Below are 26,207 nucleotides of genomic sequence, written 5' to 3'. Positions count from 1 at the left end.
TTCTGAACCGTGCAGCGTAGAAGGCGCTGATCCGTACAGATAAGCTTTTGGCTCCAACAACAGCCAGCTCAGCAGACACCACTTACACACAGTGCAGTCTCTATGCAGAGGAGAACCCGGACAACTGGAGATTATCGTGGTTGCTGCTGCGATTGGACACTCTAGATCAGGGCCTAGAACATCAATTCCTGATGCTACCGCGATTGGACACCCTAGAACATCAATTCCTGATGCTACTGCGATTGGACACCCTAGATTAGAACATCAATTCCTGATGCTACTGCGATTGGACACCCTAGAACATCAATTCCTGATGCTACTGCGATTGGACACCCAAGAACATCAATTCCTGATTTCCTACTGTACTATGTTGCCACATGATTTCCGCCAGTAACCATTCACGCAGTAAAATGCAGCTACTAAGCATGTTAGCTCTGCTTTCCAAATATGTTATTGTTACTTCAGGTAACAACATTTACAGTCATGTATTATTACTGCCTGTACCAGTCGATAGGCTACTCGGCATTTACACTGTGAATCCCCCGCTGTGCAAGGGAGTATTATTGTGTACTGCAGGTTCAGCCCCCAGCCTCAGCTGTAAAGCCTTTATCCAGCAGCAGCAGTGTTAGGGCTATAACCCAAGAGACAGCCTGTCTCAGCCACAGCACTGACGTGTGGCAATAAAACAGACAGATCCTGCCACTCAGATACACGCACCAGCATAGCTTCCGCAGCGCAGAAAGCAATGAACGCACGCACGCAATCACAAAGGACATCTGCTGTGGCTTCTGATGACTCTCCCAGTGAGCTGGTTCAATCACTGTGGTTTACAATCAAAAAAAAGGTCCCGAAGGACGGAGTCATCAAATCAAATTGTATTTGTCACATGCTTCGTAAACAACAGGTGAAACTAACAGTGAAATGCTTACTTCCCAACAACGCAGAGAAAGAAAACAGAGAAATAATATAAAGGTAATAACACGTAAATAAATAGATAAAAATATATAAAATAAATATAAATAGTAGCAGAAGCATATGTGATGATTCAAAAAAAGATAGGGCAAAAGGGGTCAATGCAGATAGTCAAATAGTTAACCAAAAAGCTACCTGGACTAACTATGTAGCAGTTTTATGGCTTGGTGGTAGAGGCTCTTCAGGGTCCTGTTGGTTCCAGACTTGGTGCATCAGTACTGCTTTCCGTGTGGTAGCAGAGAGAACAGTTTATGACTTGGGTGGCTGGAGTCTTTGAAAACATGTTGGGTCATCCCGGGAGAGTTAGTATGTGTGTGTGTTTATTTATTTATGTTGTTGCTTCTCTGTAATACTACAAGCAACCTAGCAATTTTATGAAGTTAGGTTCCCAATCTGGGCTAGCTAATGCTATCTCCCAACCTCATAACTAGCCACCAAGCCATTTAAGGCCATCAATCAAGTTAGAGTAGCTAGCTTGTCTAACTATCTGATCTGGCATGCCTGCTGACAAGTTTGGTAGACTTTAGAAAAGCAAGCAAGCAAGCAAGCAATTACTAAATGCACTGAATAAGACTCATATTTTAGCAGACAAGTATATCTCGTTTCTTTAAAAAAAAACATTTAGGAGGATACAGACAGCTCAAGAGGTATGCTTAGATATGAATAAAAATAAACATATATTTTTTACATAGAATTAAGCATAACGATTATGTCTCTAGATTGCTAACACTTACTTGTTAACCCATGCATAAATGCAGTGAACCACTGGGTGGTCATTATGCCTGATGTCCAACATTGATAAGAATAAGAAATAAAAGTAACAAGTAATTAAAGAGCAGCAGTAAAATAACAATAGCGAGACTATATACAGGGGGGTACCGATACAGAGTCAATGTGCACCGGTTAGTTGAGGTAATATGTACATGTAGGTAGAGTTATTAAAGTGAGTATGCATAGATGATAACAACAGAGAGTAGCAGCGGTGTAAAAGAGGGGGGGCGGGCAATGCAAATAGTCTGGGTAGCCATTTGATTAGGTGTTCAGGAATCTTATGGCTTGGGGGTAGAAACTGTTTAGAAGCCTCTTGGACCCAGACTTGGCGCTCCGGTACCGCTTGCCGTGCGGTAGCAGAGAGAACAGTCTATGACTAGGGTGGCTGGGGTCTTTGACAATTTTTAGGGCCTTCCTCTGACACCGCCTGGTATAGAGGTCCTGGATGTTAGGAAGCCTGGCCCCAGTGATGTACTGGGCCGTTCGCACTACCCTCTGTAGTGCCTTGCGGTCGGAGGCCGAGCAGTTGCCATACCAGGCAGTGATGCAAGCAGTCAGGATGCTCTTGATGATGCAGCTGTAGAACCTTTTGAGGATCTAAGGACCCGTGCCAAATCTTTTCAGTCCCCCTGAGGGGGAATAGGTTTTGTCGTGCCCGCTTCATGACTGTCTTGAGATTGCATTATCTGTGGATCTGTTGGGGCGGAATGCAAATTGGAGTGGGTCTAGGGTTTCTGGGATAATGGTGTTGATGTGAGCCATGACCAGCCTTTCGAAGCGCTTTATGACTACAGACGTGAGTGCTACGGTTCGGTATTCTTTTAATTTTAAGCAGGTTACCTTGGTGTTCTTGGGCACACGCACTATGGTGGTCTGCTTAAAACATGTTGGTATTACAGACTCGGACAGGGAGAGGTTGAAAATGTCAGTGAAGACACTTGGCAGTTGGTCAGTGCATGCTCGCGGTACACATCCTGGTAATCTGTCTGTCCCTGCGGCCTTGTGAATGTTGACCTGTTTCAAGGTCTTACTCACATCGGCTGTGGAGAGCGTGATCACACAGTCTTCCAGAACAGCTGGTGCTCTCATGCATGTTTCATAGTTATTTGCCTCGAAGCGAGCATAGAAGTTGTTTAGCTCGTCTGGTAGGCTCATGTCACTGGGCAGCTCGCGGCTGTGCTTCCCTTTGTAGTCTGTAATGGTTTGCAAGCCCTGCTACATCCGACAAGCATCAGAGCCGGTGTAGTACGATTCGATCTTAGTCCTGTATTGATGCTTTGCCTGTTTGATGGTTCGTCTGAGGGCATAGTGGGATTTCTTATAAGCTTCCGGGTTAGAGTCCCGCTTCCTGAAAGCGGCAGCTCTAGCCTATAGCTCAGTGCGGATGTTGCATAAAATCCATGGGGACAACGTCATCGATGCACTTAATGATAAAGCCAGTGACTGATGTGGTGTACTCCTCAATGACATCGGAGGAATCCCGAAACATATTTCAGCCTGTGCTAGCAACACAGTCCTGTAGCTTAGCATCTGCTTCATCTGACCACTTTTTTATTGATCTGGTGCTGGTGCTTCCTGATTTAATTTTTGCTTGTAAGCAAGAATCAGGAGGATAGAATTGTGGTCAGATTTGCCAAATGGAGGGCGGGGGAGAGCTTTGTATGCATCTCTGTGTGTGGAGTAAAGGTGGTCCAGAGTTTTTTTCCCTGTGGTTGCACATTTAACATGCTGATAGAAATTTGGTAAAACTGATTTAAGTTTCCCTGCATTAAAGTCCCCGGACGCTAGGAGTACCACCTCTGGCTGAGCATTTTCTTGTTTGCTTATGGCGGAATACAGCTCATTCAATGCTGTCTTAGCGCCAGCCTCTGACTGTGGTGGTATGTAAACAGCTACAAAGAATACAGATGAAAACTCTCTCAGTAGGTAGTGTGGTCTACAGTTTATCATGAGATATTCTACCTCAGGCGAGCAATAGCTCGAGACTTCCTTAGATATCGTGCACCAGCTGTTATTTACAAAACTACATAGTCCGCCTTCCCTCGTCTTACCAGACAACACTGTTCCATCCTGCCGATGCAGGATAGAACAGCTTCAGCGATGGTACATCTTTGCGGCACCTGAAGCATTCAGATGGTTGTAAAATGGATTTCTCAATAACACATTTAGTTGTTTTTTTTATACCCCCTTTTTCTCCCCAATTTCGTGGTATCCAATTGTTAGTAATTACTATCTTGTCTCATCGCTACGACTCCCGTACAGGCTCAGGAGAGACGATGGTCAAAAGCCATGCGTCCTCCGAAACACAACCAAGCCGCACTGCTTCTTAACACAGCGCGCATCCAACCCGGAAGCCAGCCACACCAATGTGTCGGAGGAAACACCGTGCACCTGGCGACTTTGGTTAGCGCACATTGCGCCCGGCCCGCCACAGGAGTTGCTGGTGCACGATGAAACAAGGATATCCCTACCGGCCAAACCCTCCCTAACCCGGATGACGCTAGGCCAATTGTGCATCGCCCCACGGACCTCCCGGTCGCAGCCGGCTGCGACAGAGCCTGGGTGCGAACCCAGAGTCTCTGGTGGCACAGCTAGCGCTGCGATGCAGTGCCCTAGACCACTGCGCCACCCGGGAGGCCTCATTTCCACATTTCTAACGGATCTTCCCATCTCTGTCCATGAAACCGCTCTCATGTGCAGTGCACATTTTAGAACTGTGTTTTCCTTCAAACGGCATTTTGGAACATTCGCACATAGGCCTACCGCCGTGTCCACATTGCACATTCTAAAATGTTTAGAAATAATAGTTTATCAACATTTAGTTTTAACATTTTAAGTTAAACATTCCGATCTGTTTCATCAGCCTTACTAATTGATATGGCGTATACATGTAGGCTAATACGAAGGCTGTACTAGACTAAGCTATTTCCTATTATTTTCTAGATAACAACATATGGTAACACACAATCGCGAATGCATAGCAACCCAAAGGTTGTGTGTTCAAATCTCACCATGGACAACTTTAGGATTTTAGCTAATTAGCAACTTGTCAACTACTTACTACTTTTTAGCTACTCTGCCTTCCATTTTGGAAGACATTTATTTTCATTGTCACATGCTGACCAGACCTCTTGTGCACCATCGTGCGCGCATGTTGATTTGGTCCACCCACACCAGACGCGATCAGGACACGCAGGTTGAAATATCAAAACAAACTCTTAACCAACGATATTAATTTGGGGACAGGTCGAAAAGCATTAAACATTTATGGCAATTTAGCTAGCTAGCTTGCTTGCTGTTTGGCAACCAACTTTAAGGTGTATTACCACTACCAACTGGACTGGAGTGTGGACCTCTGTTCATCTTTCAATCACCCACGTGGGTATGTGCTCCTAAAAACCAATGAGGAGATTTGAGAGGCGGGACTTGCAGTGCATCAAGCGTCACAAATAGAAGCTCTGTTCTGTTTTACATGATGACCACACCGCTCGCGTCACGTGTGCAAGCGTTGCAAAATAAATGTACACATACAGTACATGTTATTCAATCATTGCACCCACACTGCTTGCGAGCGTCAGAGCGCCAGGCACTAAAAAAAAAATTGGTTCTATTTGTGAAACTCAATGCACTGCAAGTCCTGCCTCTCAAATCTCCTCATTGTTTTTTAGGAGCATATACCCACGTGTGTGATTGATAGATGAACTGAGGATCAGACTCCAGTCAGTTGTAGTAATGCAGCCGACCCCCATATCAAGTCCAAAGAAGAAAAAGGAGCCTGAAGGAAGGAGGAGAGATGACGAGAAACAAATTCAGTTTACCGTTTTATCTGTGGATTAATTGTCTGAGTAGAGGACCTTGTGCATTTCAGGTAAAATAACAACCCAATGTTTATGTCCCAGGACAAATTAGACAGCAACAGCAAACTAGCTTGCTAAATTGCCATAAATCTGTAATGCATTTCGACCTGTCCAAAAAAATGTATATAATTGGTTCAGAGTTTTGATATTTCAACCTGCATGTCCTGATCATGTCTGGTGTGGGTGGACAAAGTCAGTGCAGGCATGTGCGCGGTCTGGTCAGCATGTTAGCGCCTGGCTACACAGAAGCTCATTGATGCGCGCGAGCAGTGTGGGCGCAATGACTGAATAACATGTATGTGTAAAAAAATAAAAAATTGCAATGCAAGCGTGTGCCCGCATGTTGATTTGGTCCACCCACACCAGACGTGTTCAGACCACGCAGATTGAAATATCAAAACTAACTCTTAACCAACGATATTAATTTGGGGACAGGTCGAAAAGCATTAAACATGTATGGCAAAACACAGCTGATTAATCAAATTGCATTCTAAACTGAAGATCATGATTAGGTGATTATTGGATTATTGGTGTGTTAGCTGGGGCAAAACTGTGACACCAATCAGACCCTCGAGGACTGGAATTGCCCACCCCTGCTAAAGTATCTGGTCAATAATTTGGGTTTGGGGGTTTTGCTTACATGCATCACTCGACCTGGCATTACAGGAAGGATACTGAGAGGCTGAGGACAACATCAGGGCCAGCAAACCAACTGCATAATCTGGCATCCCCATCATCAAATCCCTCTAGCTCCAGTGGGTTGTTAGAAGCACCAGTCGCTGTCATAAACGGGCACACTCTGCTGTGAAGGAACTCTCTGAGCTGGTTTAATCAACATCAGTGTCTTTGTTTTGTTCATTTATTTAATGTCTATGTCTACTTAAATGTTTTCTCTTTATAGCTCCCGAGTGGCGCAGCGGTCTAAGGCACTGCATCTCATTGTTTGAGGTGTAACTGCAGACACCCTGGTTCGAATCCATTCTGCATCACAACCGGTCGTGATTAGGAGTCCCATAGGGCAGCGCACAATTGGTCCAGCTTCGTCTGTTGTAGCCAGTCATTGTAAATAAGAATTTGTTAAATGAAAAAAATGATCTGTAGGCCTATGCTACAAATGTGTAGCCTGCAATTAAACAATAAACCCTGCGCGTGTGTATATACATATTTACAGTATATGTAATGTAGCATATCAATCGCAGAATCGGTGGGACATAAAGTGTAACATTGAAACGATGCAGTTACATCGTGGTAGATGCGTATACAATCAAAGATAATTCAGTCAATGTATTCCATTTGATATTTTCAACCAATTTAACTAACAACGACATCCCCTTTACTGTAATTGTAACATAGCGTATGGTTCAAAATCATAAACGAACAGCCTAAGAGACACACATGAACAGACAGATTTACCTTTCTTCAGGCTTCCATTTAGATCTCTGTTCCGAACTCAACTGGTTTGTGATGGTGCGAAGGCATGGCAAATGCTGTCCGATGCCATGTTATGTTTAGTACTTTTAATATAGCTCTCTCGGAGCCTACAAGCCCGATTTTACCGTGCAAAGGGGAACCGTAGTTCTAAACTGCATTGCACTGAATGACAAATCCACCCCACATAACGTGCAAATTGACAGCGGTGTGTGATGCAGCGAAACTGAAGCTCACTTATGGAAGTGATGGGGACGTTACAGTAGGGCAGGGCACTCTATCATATGGGATCGAATTACAGCTACATTCTTAAAGAGATAGACCTATTATCATACACCCCCTCCCTCCCAACACACACACGCGTTAATGAAATATATGTCAATTTGCTAATATCAATTTAACTCCCTGATCAACAGTGACAATGTTTGGTGTTGCTGAAAAGACCATGGTTAGAACACTGTCAGTCACATTGGTCCTGTGACTCAGATGGTGTTAAGGGGAGGTGAAGTATGGCCTACCAGGTGGTTTAGACTAGAGGGGTGGGCAATTCCAGTCCTCGGGGCCCTGATTGGTGACACAGTTTTGGGCTGACCCACGCTCACGCAATAAATAGGCTAATATTGCTTGAAATTTGGGGTTGCATCGGCTCCCCAAGCCAATCCACCTGGCCTATTAAAATAGGCGTCCTTGCTGCATGTTCTGGTTCAATGTAGTATAAACTGTTATTATTGAGATTATTATATTGACAGGTTATGACATGACAGTATGGCCATCAAATAAAATGATTGCAGCCACATGCCAGGAGATGTTGCATTTTGTGGTCTGGGTCCTTGCTAGACATATTGATGATGCTGACTTGTTTTGTTGAATAAACTAAACAAAGCCAAAAAACTTACTTGATTAATGGTTGAAGCTTAATCAAAATCAATCTCAGCAGTTTGGTTTTCCCCGTTGACATCCATTTTATTGTTGCTTAGACCGTTTCCAGGAAACTACATAAATAATGCTTTTGCGCTCCGCCCCAACTGGTCCAAACGAGTGTCCGTAGTAGCAATCATGGCAGTGTTGTTAGGACTATTCACAGGACTTTGTTTTACTGTGATTTGTGTTATAGTGCGGCTTCTGATTGTGATTCGTTCTGGATCAAAATGTAAACCTGGAGAGAAAGGTCCCGTCTGCGTGCTTGTCGTTGCTGGATCAGGTATCAACATTTTAAAAGTAACGTTAGCTAGCTGGCTAAGCTAGCAGCAGGTACTGAAGCGTCCGAGACAATCCTTTGCTTTTGGGGCATTTATGAATATTTATCAATTACTAGGCTTTACTCCTTACTTTACACTTAATTGGTATTTCTTTCTGCCTTTATGCTAGTTATTAAAACTACAGAGTAGTAACAAATAATCGCGTTGTTACGGTAACTAGGTAACCTAGCTATTAGGGCTGACGTCACCAATAACAAACATGATGTGGCGGGTAAAATGACGAAGAGAGATCAGCTACTTTATTAAAGCTAAATGTATTTTTTTAGGCTGTAACATTATGAGCATTCAGTGTTTTATGTCAAAACATCACGTTTTTACTTTCTTTAGAAACACAATTGGCTTGTCTGTGAGTAATTGTAAATTGCACCATTATACGGTTTTGTTCTCTAAGTTAGTGCCCTCTCTGTGAAACACGCCATTTGTGAACTGCAGCACGCTTTAGATTCCATACGAAACTCGCTTGTTGACATTAAAACAACGTTTGTTATCCAAGTCTCATACTATGGACCCCACTGACTTGCATAATGTAGCCTATAGGCTAGCTTGAGTGGAGCACAAATTGATTGATGATACATTGTAATTTAAAATGCATATAGATAAACTAACTAAAACACGGATTAACCTTGGTTTCTTATTTAGAATAGTCCTGTTTGACTTTTGACAACAGAAAGAAGATTGTACAGGCGACACTCCTGCCAGTCCTAGATTATGGTGATATAATATATCTCCTCTGTTTTGGGCCAAACTGCTTTAGTTATAGTGCTGCTCATTCCTTCAGGATATATATTACAGCTGGACATCCTGGTTAATTAGGTCCCTTTAAGACTTTAATACCTGTTCATTGTGAAATGTACTTGTAAAATCTAAGAATTATGCTTTGTATATACTTTGTTTTAAGCTGTTTGGATTGTAACACAGAGCACCATTGGAAAAGGAGACACAGAGGATAATACTAGTGCTTCTATTGACCATGTAGCCTACGTTACATCTATGCATTCATTGTGGGTTTTTTCTTCAGGGGGACACACCACTGAGATCCTGCGTCTGATGGAGAGTCTCTCTCAGTCCTACAGCCCAAGACACTATATAATCGCAGACACAGACAAGATGAGTGAAGACAAGATACGCACCTTTGAAAACGCAAAGAAAGACACTGGTTCAAAAGGCCAGGTAGGCCTACAGCCTCTTGCACATATAAGTAGCATAGTTCTTGAGTAGCCTATTTCAGACACAGTCATCAACTGCCCTTCAAAATCAGGAAAACATGGACAAGGTCTCAAGATCCCTGGTCTCAAGATCCCTGAAGGTCTCAAGATCCCTGTTTCTTACTGCATTGTTACTGTTTGTTGAAATATGAATTCCTCTCTGTAATAGAATGTCTTACATAACAATATTTTGAGTTGCAATGATCTTTATAAGTCCACTTCTATTCAAATGAACATCTTATGTTGTTAGTTCTCATTGAGATGAGAGTCTGATCTGTAGTGTAAATCGAGTCCTCAGTGCAAGTCCTCTTCTATTCAAATGAACATCTTATGTTGATAGTTGTCATTGAGATGAGAGTCTGATCTGTAGTGTAAATCTCAGTGCAAGTCCTATCCTCACCACCAGATGGAGTCAACTCCTTTTCTTTCTTTTGTGTCTGTAACAAAACTTCCCATCACTAGGCTACTTGCCATTGGGCTAGATTTCTCTCTGTATAGTCAGTATTGCTTGTGGTACCTGTCTCTGCTATCAGAGACAATTGACCTGTGAGATTTTAAGCTAGCCGTCTCATTTTATCACTTCCCTCCCCGTCAGTTTACCATCCAGCGGATCCCTCGAAGCCGTGAGGTGCTTCAATCCTGGAGTTCCTCTGTGATCTCCACTCTGAACGCCCTGCTCTACGCCGTTCCTCTGGTGTTCAGGCTCAGGCCAGACGTGGTAGGTTGAATCATAATATATCATCTAGCCTTGTTAGAACAGACATGGTAGGTTGGATCATAATATAATATATCATCTAGCCTTGTTAGGCCAGACGTGGTAGGTTGAATCATAATATAATATATCATCTAGCCTTGTTAGAACAGACATGGTAGGTTGAATCATAATATAATATATCATCTAGCCTTGTTAGGCCAGACATGGTAGGTTGAATCATAATATATCATCTAGCCTTGTTAGAACAGACATGGTAGGTTGAATCATAATATAATATATCATCTAGCCTTGTTAGGCCAGACATGGTAGGTTGAATCATAATATAATATATCATCTAGCCTTGTTAGAACAGACATGGTAGGTTGAATCATAATATATCATCTAGCCTTGTTAGGCCAGACATGGTAGATTGAATCATAATATAATATATAATCTAGCCTTGTTAGGCCAGACATGTTAGGTTAGATCATAATATAATATATAATTTAGCCTTATTAGGCCAGACATGGTAGGTTGGATCATAATATAATATATCATCTATCCTTATTAGGTCAGATATGGTACTGTTTATGTACTGTACACTGCTGTACCCCATCCCATTTAGTCTCTGACAGTACACTGCTGTACCCCATCCCATTTAGTTTCTGACAGTACACTGCTGTACCCAATCCCATTTAGTCTCTCTCAGACCAGACATGGAAGGTTTGTTCATAATAGAATATAATCTGTCTGGTTGGTTTAGGATGCAGCCCTCGGTGTGGTACTGTGACCTGGTCCCAGATCTGTTTGTGCTCTTTCGACAGAACTGACCAGACATCCTAGACCTCCAACCTCTTATTTAGATGTCAAACTTCAACTCAAGAAATGTGTGTTATTCATTTTATCTTCGGTTTAATTCTGACTATTTTGAGGAGGTGTGTACACTGGCTACAGCGTTTTTCAAGCCAACATCTTTTCAGGGAGTATGGGAGCACACTCGTTGGGTTAGGCTAGCCGAGTTGAGCTAGGAGCCAGCCGAACTGTAGCATGCTGATGCCTTAACTCTGCAGCTCTGCTCTGGAGGAGGGAGAGGGGAGACAGAGGGTCAGGGGTTCCCCCTTCGGTCTCTCGGGATAACAGCAGGAAGAGAGGGAGGATGGGGAAAAGAGGAGTGTAGGGCAGAGTGTGACTAAGCAAGCACAGAGAGGGAGAGCGAGAGAAAGAGACGGCAGCCAGTGCTTACAGAATGTACTAGGTAGTAGTAGTCTTGGATTGTGGATATCACCTGCCATTGGCTGACATTCTGCCCTGAAGAATCGCTGTCCGTCCATTCAGCTCTCAATGGAATCTCATAATTAGCCACTGTCCATCCATTCACCTCCCCATACAGTATTCAACACCTTTCAACACCTCCCTAACCCATACAGTATTCAACACCTCTCTAACCCATAGAGCATTCAACACCTCTCTAACCCATAGAGCACTCAACACCTCTCTAACACATACAGTATTCAACACCTCTCTAACCCATAGAGCATTCAACACCTCTCTAACCCATACAGTATTCAACACCTCCCTAACCCATAGAGCATTCAACACCTCTCTAACCCATAGAGCATTCAACACCTCCCTAACCCATAGAGCATTCAACACCTCCCTAACCCATAGAGCATTCAACACCTCCCTAACCCATAGAGCATTCAACACCTCCCTAACCCATAGAGCATTCAACACCTCCCTAACCCATAGAGCATTCAACACCTCCCTAACCCATAGAGCATTCAACACCTCCCTAACCCATAGAGCATTCAACACCTCCCTAACCCATAGAGCATTCAACACCTCCCTAACCCATAGAGCATTCAACACCTCTCTAACCCATAGAGCACTCAACACCTCTCTAACCCATAGAGCACTCAACACCTCTCTAACCCATAGAGCACTCAACACCTCTCTAACCCATAGAGCACTCAACACCTCTCTAACCCATAGAGCACTCAACACCTCTCTAACCCATAGAGCACTCAACACCTCTCTAACCCATAGAGCACTCAACACCTCTCTAACCCATAGAGCACTCAACACCTCTCTAACCCATAGAGCACTCAACACCTCTCTAACCCATAGAGCACTCAACACCTCTCTAACCCATAGAGCACTCAACACCTCTCTAACCCATAGAGCACTCAACACCTCTCTAACCCATAGAGCACTCAACACCTCTCTAACCCATAGAGCACTCAACACCTCTCTAACCCATAGAGCACTCAACACCTCTCTAACCCATAGAGCACTCAACACCTCTCTAACCCATAGAGCACTCAACACCTCTCTAACCCATAGAGCACTCAACACCTCTCTAACCCATAGAGCACTCAACACCTCTCTAACCCATAGAGCACTCAACACCTCTCTAACCCATAGAGCACTCAACACCTCTCTAACCCATAGAGCACTCAACACCTCTCTAACCCATAGAGCGCTCAACACCTCTCTAACCCATAGAGCGCTCAACACCTCTCTAACCCATAGAGCGCTCAACACCTCTCTAACCCATAGAGCGCTCAACACCTCTCTAACCCATAGAGCGCTCAACACCTCTCTAACCCATAGAGCGCTCAACACCTCTCTAACCCATAGAGCGCTCAACACCTCTCTAACCCATAGAGCGCTCAACACCTCTCTAACCCATAGAGCGCTCAACACCTCTCTAACCCATAGAGCGCTCAACACCTCTCTAACCCATAGAGCGCTCAACACCTCTCTAACCCATAGAGCGCTCAACACCTCTCTAACCCATAGAGCGCTCAACACCTCTCTAACCCATAGAGCGCTCAACACCTCTCTAACCCATAGAGCGCTCAACACCTCTCTAACCCATAGAGCGCTCAACACCTCTCTAACCCATAGAGCGCTCAACACCTCTCTAACCCATAGAGCGCTCAACACCTCTCTAACCCATAGAGCGCTCAACACCTCTCTAACCCATAGAGCGCTCAACACCTCTCTAACCCATAGAGCGCTCAACACCTCTCTAACCCATAGAGCGCTCAACACCTCTCTAACCCATAGAGCGCTCAACACCTCTCTAACCCATAGAGCGCTCAACACCTCTCTAACCCATAGAGCGCTCAACACCTCTCTAACCCATAGAGCGCTCAACACCTCTCTAACCCATAGAGCGCTCAACACCTCTCTAACCCATAGAGCGCTCAACACCTCTCTAACCCATAGAGCGCTCAACACCTCTCTAACCCATAGAGCGCTCAACACCTCTCTAACCCATAGAGCGCTCAACACCTCTCTAACCCATAGAGCGCTCAACACCTCTCTAACCCATAGAGCGCTCAACACCTCTCTAACCCATAGAGCGCTCAACACCTCTCTAACCCATAGAGCGCTCAACACCTCTCTAACCCATAGAGCGCTCAACACCTCTCTAACCCATAGAGCGCTCAACACCTCTCTAACCCATAGAGCGCTCAACACCTCTCTAACCCATAGAGCGCTCAACACCTCTCTAACCCATAGAGCGCTCAACACCTCTCTAACCCATAGAGCGCTCAACACCTCTCTAACCCATAGAGCGCTCAACACCTCTCTAACCCATAGAGCGCTCAACACCTCTCTAACCCATAGAGCGCTCAACACCTCTCTAACCCATAGAGCGCTCAACACCTCTCTAACCCATAGAGCGCTCAACACCTCTCTAACCCATAGAGCGCTCAACACCTCTCTAACCCATAGAGCGCTCAACACCTCTCTAACCCATAGAGCGCTCAACACCTCTCTAACCCATAGAGCGCTCAACACCTCTCTAACCCATAGAGCGCTCAACACCTCTCTAACCCATAGAGCGCTCAACACCTCTCTAACCCATAGAGCGCTCAACACCTCTCTAACCCATAGAGCGCTCAACACCTCTCTAACCCATAGAGCGCTCAACACCCCTCTAACCCATAGAGCGCTCAACACCCCTCTAACCCATAGAGCGTTCAACACCCCTCTAACCCATAGAGCATTCAACACCCCTCTAACCCATAGAGCATTCAACACCCCTCTAACCCATAGAGCATTCAACACCCCTCTAACCCATAGAGCACTCAACACCTCTCTAACGCATAGAGCACTCAACACCTCTCTAACGCATAGAGCATTCAACACCTCCCTAACCCATAGAGCATTCAACACCTCCCTAACCCATAGAGCATTCAACACCTCTCTAACCCATAGAGCATTCAACACCTCTCTAACCCATATAGCATTCAACACCTCCCTAACCCATAGAGCATTCAAGTGTGTGTTACCTGTAAAAGTCATTTCTGAGGACACACACGCTGTTTCCTCCCCCAGATTTGTCAGCACAATCCAATAAGATCAGTGTCTTCACAGTGAGTGGATGGAAGTGTGTTCAAGGTGGCCTGTTGCTGCTTTTGCTTGCTAGAATACAACTTGGTTACATAATGCATTCCATAAAATATTTAGGCTGTTTATTGACGTAAGTAGTGTTATCTCAAGACTGGTTTCAGAGAAGGAAATGTTTTCTTATTTGGAAGCAGTTCTTATAGGGGCAGAGCTAACACAAAGGTGACTTAACCTGTCTCTGTTGTTGGCATAGTAGTGATCATCATAATTATCGAACATACAGGCGCCCTTGTCTTTCAACTGGACTAGAATCATTGGTCAACAAAGGGCTGCGTTATTATCTATCTGTAAAATTGTTTTCTTAATGTTAATCAATCTGGATTCGGACCTAAACATAATACAACTACGGCTACCATGCTGGTTGGAAATGATATTGCAAATGCCTTAGATGATAGAAAGAATTGTTCTGCCATGTTTGTAGGCTTTTAATGCTGCAGATGTTATTCTGTTGAATAAGCTTTCCTTGGTGGTGTTGGGTAGTGATGCCTTGCCGATGGTTTCATAATTATCTCAATGATAGAACTCAGGCCATCAAGGTAGATGGGGTAAAATCGGAGTTCCCTGAGTTACATAAAGGGGTGCCCCAAGGTGTGATACTCAGCCCACTACTGTTTACAATCTATATTAATAAAATTGGTAATGCTGTAAAAAAATATATATATATTTTTACTATTTTCTACATTTTAGAATAATAGTGAAGACATCACAACTATGAAATAACACATATGGAATCATGTGATAACCAAAAAGTGTTAAATAAATAAAAATATATTTGAGATTCTTCAAAATGCCACCCTTTGCCTTGATGACAGCTTTGTGTTGTTGCCTACCCTTAACACCTGGGGGCGGCCTGTCAGGAAGTCCAGGATCCAGTTGCAGAGGGAGGTGTTTTGTCCCAGGGTCCTTAGCTTACTGAGGAGCTTTGTGGGGACTACAGTGTTGAACGCTGAGCTGTAGTCAATGAACAGCATTCTCACATAATTATTCCTTTTGTCCGGGTGGGAAAGGGCAGTGTGTAGTGCGATTGAGATTGTGTCATCTGTTGGGGCGGTTTGCGAATTGGAGTGGGTCTAGGGTTTCTGACATGTTGATGTGAACCATGACCAGCCTTTCAGAGCACTTCATGACTAGCGACGTGAGTACTACGGGCCGGTAATCATTTAGGCAGGTTACCTTGGCTATCTTGGGCACAGGGGCTATGGTGATCTGTTTGAAACATATACATATTAGACTCAGACAGGGAGAGTTTGAAAATGTCAGTGAAGACACTTGCCAGTTGATCCGCGTATGCTTTGAGTACATGTCCTGGTATTCCGTCTGGCCCTGCGGCTTTGTGAATGTTGACCTGTTTAAAGGTCTTGCTCACATCGACTACGGAGAGCGTGATCACACAGTCGTCCGGAACAGATGGTGTGCTCATGCATGGTTCAGTGTTTCTTGCCGCAAAGTGAGCATAAAAGGTATTTCGCTCGTCTGGTAGGCTCGCGTCACGGGGCAGCTCACGGGGCAGCTGGGTTTCCCTTTGTAGTCCGTAATAGTTTAAGCCCTGCCACATCCGACGAGAGTCAGAGCCGGTGTAGTAGGATTCAATCTTAGTCTTGTATTGACACTTTTCCTGTTTGATGGTTCGTCTGAGGGCATAGCGGGATTTCTTATAAGCGTCCGGATTAGTTTCCCTGAGCTGGCGAAGAAGTTGAAGTTTGGTTTCTTTTACAGAAACAAAGCATGTCTGACTTTTGATAATAGGAAAGATAATGTCCAGGCCACTTTTATGTCTATTTTAGATTATGTTTATTTTAGATTCTGGGGATATTATCTATATGCATGCAGCAGCATCTACACTTAAACCACTAGATGCTGTTTTCAGTTGTCCTTTCGGGTTTATTACTGGTGATGGTTCTAGAACTCACCATTGTTCCTTTAGGTTTATTGCTGGTGATGGTTCTAGAACTCACCATTGTTCCTTTAGGTTTATTACTGGTGATGGTTACAGAACTCACCATTGTTCCTTTAGGTTTATTACTGGTGATGGTTATAGAACTCACCATTGTTCCTTTAGGTTTATTACTGGTGATGGTTACAGAACTCACCATTGTTCCTTTCGGGTTTATTACTGGTGATGGTTCTAGAACTCACCATTGTTCCTTTAGGTTTATTGCTGGTGATGGTTCTAGAACTCACCATTGTTCCTTTAGGTTTATTACTGGTGATGGTTACAGAACTCACCATTGTTCCTTTAGGTTTATTACTGGTGATGGTTACAGAACTCACCATTGTTCCTTTAGGTTTATTACTGGTGATGGTTACAGAACTCACCATTGTTCCTTTAGGTTTATTACTGGTGATGGTTATATAACTCACCATTGTTCCTTTAGGTTTATTACTGGTGATGGTTATAGAACTCACCATTGTTCCTTTAGGTTTATAACTGGTGATGGTTATAGAACTCACCATTGTTCCTTTAGGTTTATTACTGGTGATGGTTACAGAACTCACCATTGTTCCTTTAGGTTTATAACTGGTGATGGTTATAGAACTCACCATTGTTCCTTTAGGTTTATTACTGGTGATGGTTATAGAACTCACCATTGTTCCTTTAGGTTTATCACTGGTGATGGTTATAGAACTCACCATTGTTCCTTTAGGTTTATTACTGGTGATGGTTATAGAACTCACCATTGTTCCTTTAGGTTTATCACTGGTGATGGTTACAGAACTCACCATTGTTCCTTTCAGGTTTATTACTGGTGATGGTTCTAGAACTCACCATTGTTCCTTTAGGTTTATTACTGATGATGGTTATAGAACTCACCATTGTTCCTTTAGGTTTATTACTGATGATGGTTATAGAACTCACCATTGTTCCTTTAGGTTTATAACTGGTGATGGTTACAGAACTCACCATTGTTCCTTTAGGTGTTTTACTGATGATGGTTACAGAACTCACCATTGTGTTTTGTATCAAAAAGTGGGTTGTGCCTCTTTAAATGTAAGGAGAGGGAAGCATTTTCTTGTTTATCTACAAAGCAGTCATGCAGATGTCCTATATATATATATATATATATATCTTTCATCATTAATTAATTTTAGACTTACAAATGACCAAACCCGGTCTCAGGCTTGGATAACACTGGAGGCCCCTTCTGTCTCTCAGGCTTGGATAACACTGGAGGCCCCTTCTGTCTCCACAGAGTTTGATAAAGCTGATTTAGGTTTTTATGCTCTGTGTATGTGGAACAAGTTCCATAGCTCTCTGAAAGGAGATGTTCTGGTCCCCCTTGGTGAGTTCAGGGTCATGATCAGAGACCTCTGTGTTGATTAATGTGTCTGTATTTCTTCATATGTTTTGTAATTGTGTATATTGTATGTGTTGAGGGAGGGGTCTGAGAAAATGTAACCATTCTCAAATTCAAAGACAGCTATAGAAGCAAGGATTCATCATCAATGATATCAAAAGTATAGTTTTAACGGTATATTGTGTCTGTTTATATTTACAGTACATTACAAACCTTGGTGTAAAATAAACGTACGTTTTGGGTTCTGATGGGGTATGACAGTTGAAGTTATCATCTTCAAAAATCACTGGGTCTATATATCATTAAGTTTAAAAATGGATGTAGCAACTAAGGATCCCAGCTTTAACGAGGTTCACTTCTTAGTTTCACAGACGTCTCTCCACATTCAATCATGAACCATACTGTATTAAACGCTCTTCCACAAAGCTTTCTCTGCCCTTAACCTTGTTCTGAACACCTCCAAAACAAAGGTCATGTGGTTTGGTAAGAAGAATGCCCCTCTCCCCGCCGGTGTGATTACTACTTCTGAGGGTTTAGAGCTTGAGGTAGTCACCTCATACAAGTACTTGGGAGTAATGGCTAGACGGTACACTGTCCTTCTCTCAGCACATATCAAAGCTGCAGGCTGAAGTTAAATCTAGACTTGGTTTCCTCTATCGTAATCGCTCCTCTTTCACCCCAGCTGCCAAACTATCCCTGATTCAGGTGACCATCCTACCCATGCTAGATTAAGGAGACATAATTTATAGATTGGCAGGTAAGGGTTGCTCTCGAGCGGCTAGATGTTATTTACCATTGGGCCATCAGATTTGCCACCACTGCACTCTGTACTCTGTAAACTGGTTATCTCTGTACCCATCACAAGACCCACTGGTTGATGCTTATTTATAAAACCCTCGTAGGACTCACTCCCCCCTATCTGAGATATCTACTGCAGCCCTCATCCTCCACATACAACACCCGTTCTGCCAGTCACATTCTGTTGAAGGTCCCCAAAGCACACACATCCCTGGGCCGCTCATCTTTTCAGTTCGCTGCAGCTAGCGACTGGAACGAGCTGCAACAAACACTCAAACTGGACAGTTTTATCTCAATCTCTTCATTCAAAGACTCAATCATGGACACTGTTACTGACAGTTGTGGCTGCTTCGCTTGATGTATCGTTGTCTCTAAATTTGTGCTGTTATCTGTGCCCATAAATGATTGTGCCATGTTTTGTGCTGCTGCCATGTTTTGTGCTGCCATGCTGTGTTGTTATCTTACATCTCTCTTTACGTAGTGTTGTGGTCTCTCTTGTCGCGGTGTCTGTATTCTACATTTTTAATCCCAGCCCCCGTCCCAGCATTAGGCCTTTTGGTAGGCCGTCATTGTAAATAGGAATTTGCTCTTAACTGACTTGCCAAGGTCAATAAATCGTGAACCACACTGTGTCAGTGGTGATTGACACTGGATGTGTCCCAAATGGCACCCTGTGTTTCCTATCTAGTGCACTACTTTTGACCAGGGCCCATGGGGAATAGGGTGCACTACTTTTGACCAGGGCCCATGGGGAATAGGGTGCACTACTTTTGACCAGGGCCCATGGGGAATAGGGTGCACTACTTTTGACCAGGGCCCATGGGGAATAGGGTGCACTACTTTTGACCAGGGCCCATGGGGAATAGGGTGCACTACTTTTGACGAGGGCCCATGGGGAATAGGGTGCACTACTTTTGACTAGTGCCCATAGGGAATAGTGTGCACTACTTTTGACCAGGGCCCATAGGGAATAGGGTGCACTACTTTTGACCAGGGCCATGGGGAATAGGGTGCACTACTTTTGACCAGGGCCCATAGGGAATAGTGTGCACTACTTTTGACCAGGGCCCATAGGGAATAGTGTGCACTACTTTTGACCAGGGCCCATGGGGAATAGGGTGCACTACTTTTGACCAGGGCCCATGGGGAATAGGGTGCACTACTTTTGACCAGGGCCCATGGGGAATAGGGTGCACTACTTTTGACGAGGGCCCATGGGGAATAGGGTGCACTACTTTTGACTAGTGCCCATAGGGAATAGTGTGCACTACTTTTGACCAGGGCCCATAGGGAATAGGGTGCACTACTTTTGACCAGGGCCATGGGGAATAGGGTGCACTACTTTTGACCAGGGCCCATAGGGAATAGTGTGCACTACTTTTGACCAGGGCCCATAGGGAATAGTGTGCACTACTTTTGACCAGGGCCCATAGGGAATAGGGTGCACTCCTTTTGACCAAGGCCCATAGGGAATAGGGTGCACTCCTTTTGACCAAGGCCCATAGGGAATAGGGTGCACTACTTTTGACCAGGGCCCATAGGGAATAGGGTGCACTACTTTTGACCAGGGCCCATAGGGAATAGGGTGCACTCCTTTTGACCAAGGCCCATAGGGAATAGGGTGCCATTTTGGGGTAATTTCCTGCTATTCTACACATTTTGCCAAAGGGTAGAGGTAAATCTAACTGATGAATGGGCCCCACCCAGGTCTGTAATTAGACCATGATTACTACAAGAGTCTAGCAGCCAGCTAACTTACCAGCTAATTTACCACTGGAAAAACATATATGCAAACCAGTGGAGGCTGCTGAGGGGAGGACGGCTCATAATAATGTCTGGAACGGAGTCAATGGAACGGCATCAAACACATGGAAATCATGGACACTATATGTTTGATGTATTTGATGCCATTCCACTGGCGCAGCTCCAGCCGTTACCACGAGCCCGTCCTCCCTAATTAAGGTCCCACCAACCTCCTGTGATGCAGACATGGGCTAATTGACTGACTGCTGGGGCACAACCACATTTTTTAAATTGCACCTTGTGTATTCTACTATTCTAACTATCAACAGTAAGTTGAGACCCCGACTGAGGTAAACCCCCCCCCCCCCCCCCCCCCCCCCCCATCCAATGTATTATTGTATATATTTTTTTTTTAATAGTCCGTGGGCCTACAAAAGGGGGGCATGCCGCCAGTTGCCCATCCCTGGCTGTATATTCCAGGCAGCTGTCTGTCTTCCTGTAATTCCCCATCTCCCCAAAACCCTACTGCCTTTCACCTTACTGTGAAATGCTTACTTACAAGCCCTTAACCAACAATGCAGTTCAAGAAATAGTTAAGAAAATATTTACCAAATCATAAAAAGTAACACAAAATAACAATAACGAGGTTATATACAGGAGGTACCGGTACCGAGTCAATGTGTGGGGGTACAGGTTAGTCAAGGTAATTTTGAGGGCTTGTGAGTGGCTAGGAGTGTCATGCTGTATGAACATGTGCTTATCTCTCTCTCTCTGTGTTGTTTCAGGTGCTGTGTAACGGCCCTGGGACCTGCGTCCCTCTGTGCGCGGCAGGACTTCTCCTGGGCCTCCTGGGATTGAAGAGAGTCCTGCTTGTCTACGTTGAGAGCATCTGCAGAGTGGAGAGCCTATCCCTGTCCGGGAAGATCCTCTATCACGTCTCAGACTACTTCTTTGTGCAGTGGTCCACCCTGAAAGACAAATACCCCAAATCAATTTACCTCGGGAGGATAGTCTGACTCTGGGAGGATAGTCTGACTCTGGGAGGATAGTCTGACTCTGGGAGGATAGTCTGACTCTGGGAGGATAGTCTGACTCTGGATAGACTATCTGGGGTGGAAAAAAGATGACCTTTTTGTCTTTACTGATACTATTTCAGCGTGTTACAAATGGGAACACTTTGTTCAGATAGATCATGTTTAATAGTGTGTCTGCTTGATGGACTGTGATGTATATTTTTCTACAAACTCTAATGTGAATACTTTGGAACATCGAGCCCTATACATAATAACTACGTAAAGATGTTCTGGACCACTTCAATGTGTTATGAAATTAGTGTTTTTATTATATGGTGCCGTGTACAGTGTAAAGAAATACTAACTGGTAATCATACCTGATATGTAGCTACTGTATATCTGACTTGAGTGAGGTGTTGGTGTAACTACCATGTGAATAAATTACATTACCTAAGCTTTCTGCTTTTGAATTCAACCCGATAAAGATAACCAGAGAGAACAACCAAAAACAATATGCTAAAGACATGATGCTGAAACCAGCCGTTGTCCTGTCTAGTGATATGACAGGATGCTGTAGTCCTGTCTAGTGATATGACAGGATGCTGTAGTCCTGTCTAGTGATATGACAGGATGCTGTAGTCCTGTCTAGTGATATGACAGGATGCTGTAGTCCTGTCTAGTGATATGACAGGATGCTGTAGTCCTGTCTAGTGATATGACAGGATGCTGTAGTCCTGTCTAGTGATATGACAGGATGGTGTAGTCCTGTCTAGTGATATGACAGGATGCTGTAGTCCTGTCTAGTGATATGACAGGATGGTGTAGTGCTGTCTAGTGATATGACAGGATGCTGTAGTGCTGTCTAGTGATATGACAGGATGCTGTAGTCCTGTCTAGTGATATGACAGGATGCTGTAGTCCTGTCTAGTGATATGACAGGATGCTGTAGTCCTGTCTAGTGATATGACAGGATGGTGTAGTGCTGTCTAGTGATATGACAGGATGGTGTAGTCCTGTCTAGTGATATGACAGGATGCTGTAGTGCTGTCTAGTGATATGACAGGATGCTGTAGTGCTGTCTAGTGATATGACAGGATGGTGTAGTCCTGTCTAGTGATATGACAGGATGGTGTAGTGCTGTCTAGTGATATGACAGGATGCTGTAGTCCTGTCTAGTGATATGACAGGATGCTGTAGTGCTGTCTAGTGATATGACAGGATGGTGTAGTGCTGTCTAGTGATATGACAGGATGGTGTAGTCCTGTCTAGTGATATGACAGGATGCTGTAGTCCTGTCTAATGATATGACAGGATGGTGTAGTGCTGTCTAGTGATATGACAGGATGGTGAAACCAGCTGTTGTCCTGTCTAGTGATATGACAGGATGGTGTAGTGCTGTCTAGTGATATGACAGGATGGTGAAACCAGATGATGTCCTGTCTAGTGATATGACAGGATGGTGTTGTGCTGTCTAGTGATATGACAGGATGGTGTTGTGCTGTCTAGTGATATGACAGGATGGTGAAACCAGATGATGTCCTGTCTAGTGATATGACAGGATGGTGAAACCAGCTGTTGTCCTGTCTAGTGATATGACAGGATGGTGTTGTCCTGTCTAGTGATATGACAGGATGGTGAAACCAGCTGTTGTCCTGTCTAGGGATATGACAGGATGGTGAAACCAGATGATGTCCTGTCTAGTGATATGACAGGATGGTGAAACCAGCTGTTGTCCTGTCTAGGGATATGACAGGATGATGAAACCAGATGATGTCCTGTCTAGGGATATGACAGGATGGTGAAACCAGATGATGTCCTGTCTAGTGATATGACAGGATGGTGAAACCAGCTGTTGTCCTGTCTAGGGATATGACAGGATGATGAAACCAGATGATGTCCTGTCTAGTGATATGACAGGATGGTGTAGTGCTGTCTAGTGATATGACAGGATGGTGAAACCAGCTGTTGTCCTGTCTAGGGATATGACAGGATGGTGTTGTCCTGTCTAGTGATATGACAGGATGGTGTAGTGCTGTCTAGTGATATGACAGGATGGTGAAACCAGCTGTTGTCCTGTCTAGTGATATGACAGGATGGTGAAACCAGCTGTTGTCCTGTCTAGGGATATGACAGGATGGTGTAGTCCTGTCTAGTGATATGACAGGATGGTGTTGTCCTGTCTAGTGATATGACAGGATGGTGAAACCAGCTGTTGTCCTGTCTAGTGATATGACAGGATGGTGAAACCAGCTGTGTTCCTGTCTAGTGATATGACAGGATGGTGAAACCAGCTGTTGTCCTGTCTAGTGATATGACAGGATGGTGAAACCAGCTGTGTTCCTGTCTAGTGATATGACAGGATGGTGTAGTGCTGTCTAGTGATATGACAGGATGGTGAAACCAGCTGTTGTCCTGTCTAGTGATATGACAGGATGGTGTAGTGCTGTCTAGTGATATGACAGGATGGTGTAGTGCTGTCTAGTGATATGACAGGATGGTGAAACCAGCTGTGTTCCTGTCTAGTGATATGACAGGATGGTGTAGTGCTGTCTAGTGATATGACAGGATGGTGAAACCAGATGATGTAGAGTTGTCTAGAGATTTGTTTGAATATGTAGTGTATGTGAACAAATGTGGTGGATTTGGTTATTTCAGCCACACCTGTTACTGACAGGTGTATAAACTCCAGCATACAGCGATACAATCTCCATAGACAAACATTGACAAGTAAAATGGCCTTACTGAAGAGCTCAGTGACTTTCAATGTGGCACTGTCATAGGATGCCACATTTCCAACAAGTCTGTAATTCAAATTTCTGCACTGATCAACTGTACGTGCTGTTATTGTGAACTGGAAAGTCTAGAAGCAAGAACTACTCCACTGGTTAGTGTTTTCCCACACAAGCTTACAGAATGGTAGTGCTGAAGCGAGTAGTGAGTAAATATGTACTGTCCTCGGTAGCAACACTCACTACCGAGTTCCCAACTGCCTCTGGAAGCACAATAACTGTTCATCGGGAGCTTCATGGAATGGGTTTCCATGGCTGAGCAGCCGCACACAAGCCTAAGATCACCATGCCAAGTGTCGGCTGGAGTGGTGTAAAACACCATGCCAACCAGGCTGGAGTGGTGTAAATCACCATGCCAACCAGGCTGGAGTGGTGTAAATCACCATGCCAACCAGGCTGGAGTGATGTAAATCACCATGCCAACCAGGCTGGAGTGGTGTAAAGCTCGCCACCATTGGACTCTGGAAATGCGTTCTCTGGTGTGATGAATCACGCTTCACCATCTGACAGTCCAACGGACTAATCTGTGTTTGGCGGATGCCAGGAGAACGCTACCTGCCCGAATGCATAGTGCCAACCTTAAAGTTTGGTGGATGAGGAATAATGGTCTGGGGCTGTTTTTCATGGTTCGGGCTAGGCCCCTTAGTTCCAGTTAATGCTACAGCATACAATGACATTCTAGACGATCTTGTGCTTCCAATTTTGCGGCAACGGTTTGAGTAAGGCCCTTTCCTGTTTCAGCCTGACAATGCTCTAAGCGAGGTCCATACAGAAATGGTTTGTAGAGATCGGTGTGGAAGAACTTGACTGGCCTGCACAGAGCCCTGACCTCAACCCCATTGAACACCTTTGGAATGAATTCAAACGCTGACTTCGAGCCAGGCCTAATCGCCCGACCTCACTAATGCTCTTGTGGCTGAATGGAAGCAAGTCCCTGCAGCAATGTTCCAACATCTAGTGGAAAGCCTTCCCAGAAGAGTGGAGGCTGTTATAGCAGCAAAAGGGGGAGGACCAACTCCATATTAATGCCTATGATTTTGGAATGAGATGTTTGATGAGCAGGTGTCCACATACACTACATGACCAAAAGTATGTAACTGACTCGCCACACACAGACCATATCTTTTGAAATCTGAGCCCTTTTGAAGTTCATCTCTATGAGGATGACACAAGAATCCCCCGAGCTGACACGGTAAGAATCTGTCGTTCTGCCCCTGAACAAGGCAGTTAACCCACTGTTCTTAGGCCGTCATTGTAAATAAGAACTGGTTCATAACTAACTTGCCTAGTTAAATAAAGGTAAATAGAAAGTGGGTCAGTAAACAGTTACCCCTCAGGCCTCTTACTAAATCGAGTGGTATAGCTGACCATTTAGGAAGCTTGACTATAACTTAATAACAGACTTTATGAGAATTGATCATCCAAATATATTAAATTAGACTGTACCAAGATGAAGCAGAAGTATGACTGCTCTGCTCTGTATGACTGCCCAGCTCCCATTTGACCGCCCAGCTCCCATTTGACTCTGCCCAGCTCCCATTTGACTCTGCCCAGCTCCCATTTGACTCTGCCCAGCTCCCATTTGACTCTGCCCAGCTCCCATTTGACTCTGCCCAGCTCCCATTTGACTCTGCCCAGCTCCCATTTGACTCTGCCCAGCTCCCATTTGACTCTGCCCAGCTCCCATTTGACTCTGCCCAGCTCCCATTTGACTCTGCCCAGCTCCCATTTGACTCTGCCCAGCTCCCATTTGACTCTGCCCAGCTCCCATTTGACTCTGCCCAGCTCCCATTTGACTCTGCCCAGCTCCCATTTGACTCTGCCCAGCTCCCATTTGACTCTTCCCTGCTCCTATACGACTCTTCCCTGCTCCTATACGACTCTTCCCTGCTCCTATACGACTCTTCCCAGCTCCTATACGACTCTTCCCAGCTCCTCTACGACTCTTCCCAGCTCC

The 26,207-nt window shown here is 44.5% G+C and overlaps 1 protein-coding gene across 1 annotated transcript; it reads left to right on the top strand.

Moving 5' to 3' along the window:
• The first annotated feature begins 8,084 nt into the window (after positions 1-8,084).
• On the top strand, positions 8,085-21,915 carry alg14 (ALG14 UDP-N-acetylglucosaminyltransferase subunit). The gene is made up of 4 exons (XM_038996860.1): positions 8,085-8,229; positions 9,306-9,457; positions 10,088-10,210; positions 21,234-21,915. The coding sequence occupies exons 1-4, from the start codon at positions 8,085-8,087 to the stop codon at positions 21,462-21,464; spliced, it is 651 nt and encodes a 216-aa protein (XP_038852788.1). The 3' UTR covers positions 21,465-21,915.
• The last annotated feature ends 4,292 nt before the right edge of the window (positions 21,916-26,207 follow it).

The sequence above is a fragment of the Salvelinus namaycush genome, chromosome 7, assembly GCF_016432855.1.
Source record: "Salvelinus namaycush isolate Seneca chromosome 7, SaNama_1.0, whole genome shotgun sequence".
In the NCBI taxonomy this organism is placed as follows: Eukaryota; Metazoa; Chordata; class Actinopteri; order Salmoniformes; family Salmonidae; genus Salvelinus; species Salvelinus namaycush.
Note: the sequence above shows the minus strand (reverse complement) of the source record. Positions and strands in the feature narration are given on the sequence as shown.

What these genes read in the sequence shown, in the direction of transcription:
- alg14 (XM_038996860.1), top strand. Translation starts at nt 8,085, where the DNA reads ATGGCAGTGTTGTTAGGACTATTCACAGGACTTTGTTTTACTGTGATT. An exon ending in GCTTGTCGTTGCTGGATCAG is followed by an intron (nt 8,230 to 9,305) that starts GTATCAACATTT and finishes TTTTTTCTTCAG; the next exon opens with GGGGACACACCACTGAGATC. An exon ending in TCAGGCTCAGGCCAGACGTG is followed by an intron (nt 10,211 to 21,233) that starts GTAGGTTGAATC and finishes GTGTTGTTTCAG; the next exon opens with GTGCTGTGTAACGGCCCTGG.